Genomic DNA, 2,075 nt, shown 5'->3' on the forward strand with positions numbered 1-2,075 from the left:
TTTTTTTTTTTTTTTTTTTTTTGAAGACAGAGTCTCACTCTCTTGCCCATGCTGGAGTGCACTGGTGCAATCTCCATTCACTGCAACCTCTGCTGCCTCCTGGGTTCAAGCGATTCTCATGCTTCAACCTCCTCTGAGTAGCTGGTACTACAGGCGCGCACCTCTACGCCCAGTTAATTTTTTGTATTTTTTAATAGAGATGGGGTTTCGCCATGTTGCCCAAGCTGGTCTCAAACTCCTGAGGTCAGGCAATCCATCCACCTTGGCCTCCCAAAGTGCCAGCTAGGATTACAGGCGTGAGCCACCATGCCTGGCTTATTTTTAAAATTTCTATCTAATATTCTATCTATCTATCTATCTATCTATCCATCTATCTATCTATCTATTTATCTATTTAGAGATAGGGTCTTGCTCTGTTGGCCAGGCTGGAGTGCAGTGGCACGACCATGACTCACTGCAGCCTCAACCTCCTGGGCTCAAGCAATCCTCCCATCCCAGCCTCCAGAGTAGCTAAGACAGCAGGCACATGCTACCATGCCCAGCTAATTTTTGTACTTTTTGTAAAGACAGGTTTTGCCATGTTGCCTAGGCTGGTCTCAGACTCCTGGGCTCAAGTAGCCCTCCCACCTCGGCCTCCCAAAGTGCTGGGATTACACGTGTGAGCCACCTCGCCCGGCCTTCTGTCTGTAAAGATTCCTACCCTTATGTGTCCTCTCTGTCCCCCCGTCCCCCGTGCTCGTCCACTTGTCTGTGAGTCCCTCCCCACTTGCCTAACCCCATCTCCTGGGCCCTGCACCCCATCTCTCTCTGACCTGGTTCCAGATCCTCCTCTCAGTCTTCCCCATCCCAGAGGTCTTGGCACAAATCCTGTGGATTCTAGACGTTTTCCTGGTCCCTACTTCCCTGGCCGGGGCCCAGGCTTTAGCACTTTTCATCAGGAACCCAGAAAAAGGCTCCTAGCTCTGACTGGGTCCCCACTGCTCAAACACCTCCTCAAACTCCCCATCACCCTCAGTACAAGCCCCCAGTCCCAGAGTTCAAAGCCTTCAGCATCTAGCTGCCAATTTCTCTTATCTCTGCCTTTACCCATGTTATGGCCCTGCTAAATCACTCTCTCCCTCTGTGCTTCTCCTTATGCTGTTCCCATTTCTGGAATGCCCTTCCCTGCCTGGAGAACTCATCCCCGTACATCAAAGCCCAGCTCCTATGACCCCTGCTTCTAGATAACTTTTCCCTTCTGGAATCCTTCACAGCCCCTGTCCCTCTTTTCATGGGGCTTGGAGTGTCTGTATCTGACTTTGTCTCCCCTAGACTAGGGAATCCTGGGATACCGGGCCTGGGGCTGGGGTCTCTTGGGGGCCCATCATTACAGTGCCCAGGGAGGACACCAAAGTCGTTGATGAGTAGACAGAAATTCCCTCCCACATGTCTGCTCAACCACCCACCCGCCACCTCACCTGGCCGATGGCTCCAGCAAACACCAAGGCCCAGTCTGGCAGCCAGGAACAACCAGGGAAGGTGAGAGCATAGGCAGCCAGGCCGCAGAAAGGCAGGACGTAAAACATGTACATCAGCATCTGCAGGAGAGGGAGGAGAGGGGCACCAGCCTGTGAGATGAGCAGCTACCCCAGGTGGGTCTCCTGAGACCCCCGAGGTGGAGGCCCTGAGGAAGGATCTGGATGGCCTCAGACCCCACCCAGGCTTTCTGCAAAGTGCTCCCCTATTTCCCTTGCAGATCCTTGCCCCCACCCGCCGAACACATACACCAAACCTACCAACCTTTCTCTGGAAGTGGCATGCGACTCTGGCCTAGCCAGTCGGAGCATTCCAGCCCCCTGTCCATGATGCTCAGTAAGGGATGGGCAAGTGATTCAGGCTGGGTCAATCTGAGCCTGCCTAAGACTTGTGCTTAAGCTTGGGGGTAATAAGGGCTCACAATGCTCTGGGGTGGCTGAGTGGGGTGCATGGAAGCCTGGAGCTGCCACAGGCTGTCTCTGCTACCCCATAAAGGGACTGCCTGAGAGCAGAGCCATGCAAAGAAAGCAGAGCCCAGAGGCCGGGCACGGTGGCTCACG

General features: G+C 53.9%; 1 protein-coding gene across 1 annotated transcript in view; it reads right to left on the reverse strand.

Annotated features, from left to right (window-relative positions):
• Nucleotides 1–2,075, reverse strand: part of TM6SF2 (transmembrane 6 superfamily member 2) — a 14,436-nt gene that overhangs the window by 3,752 nt on the left and 8,609 nt on the right. The window contains exon 7 of the mRNA XM_011991298.1: nucleotides 1,458–1,577. Coding sequence (XP_011846688.1) covers nucleotides 1,458–1,577 — 120 coding nt within the window. The remainder of the gene's footprint in view (nucleotides 1–1,457; nucleotides 1,578–2,075) is intronic.

Source organism: Mandrillus leucophaeus, unplaced genomic scaffold (assembly GCF_000951045.1).
Source record: "Mandrillus leucophaeus isolate KB7577 unplaced genomic scaffold, Mleu.le_1.0 Scaffold11, whole genome shotgun sequence".
Classification (NCBI taxonomy): Eukaryota; Metazoa; Chordata; class Mammalia; order Primates; family Cercopithecidae; genus Mandrillus; species Mandrillus leucophaeus.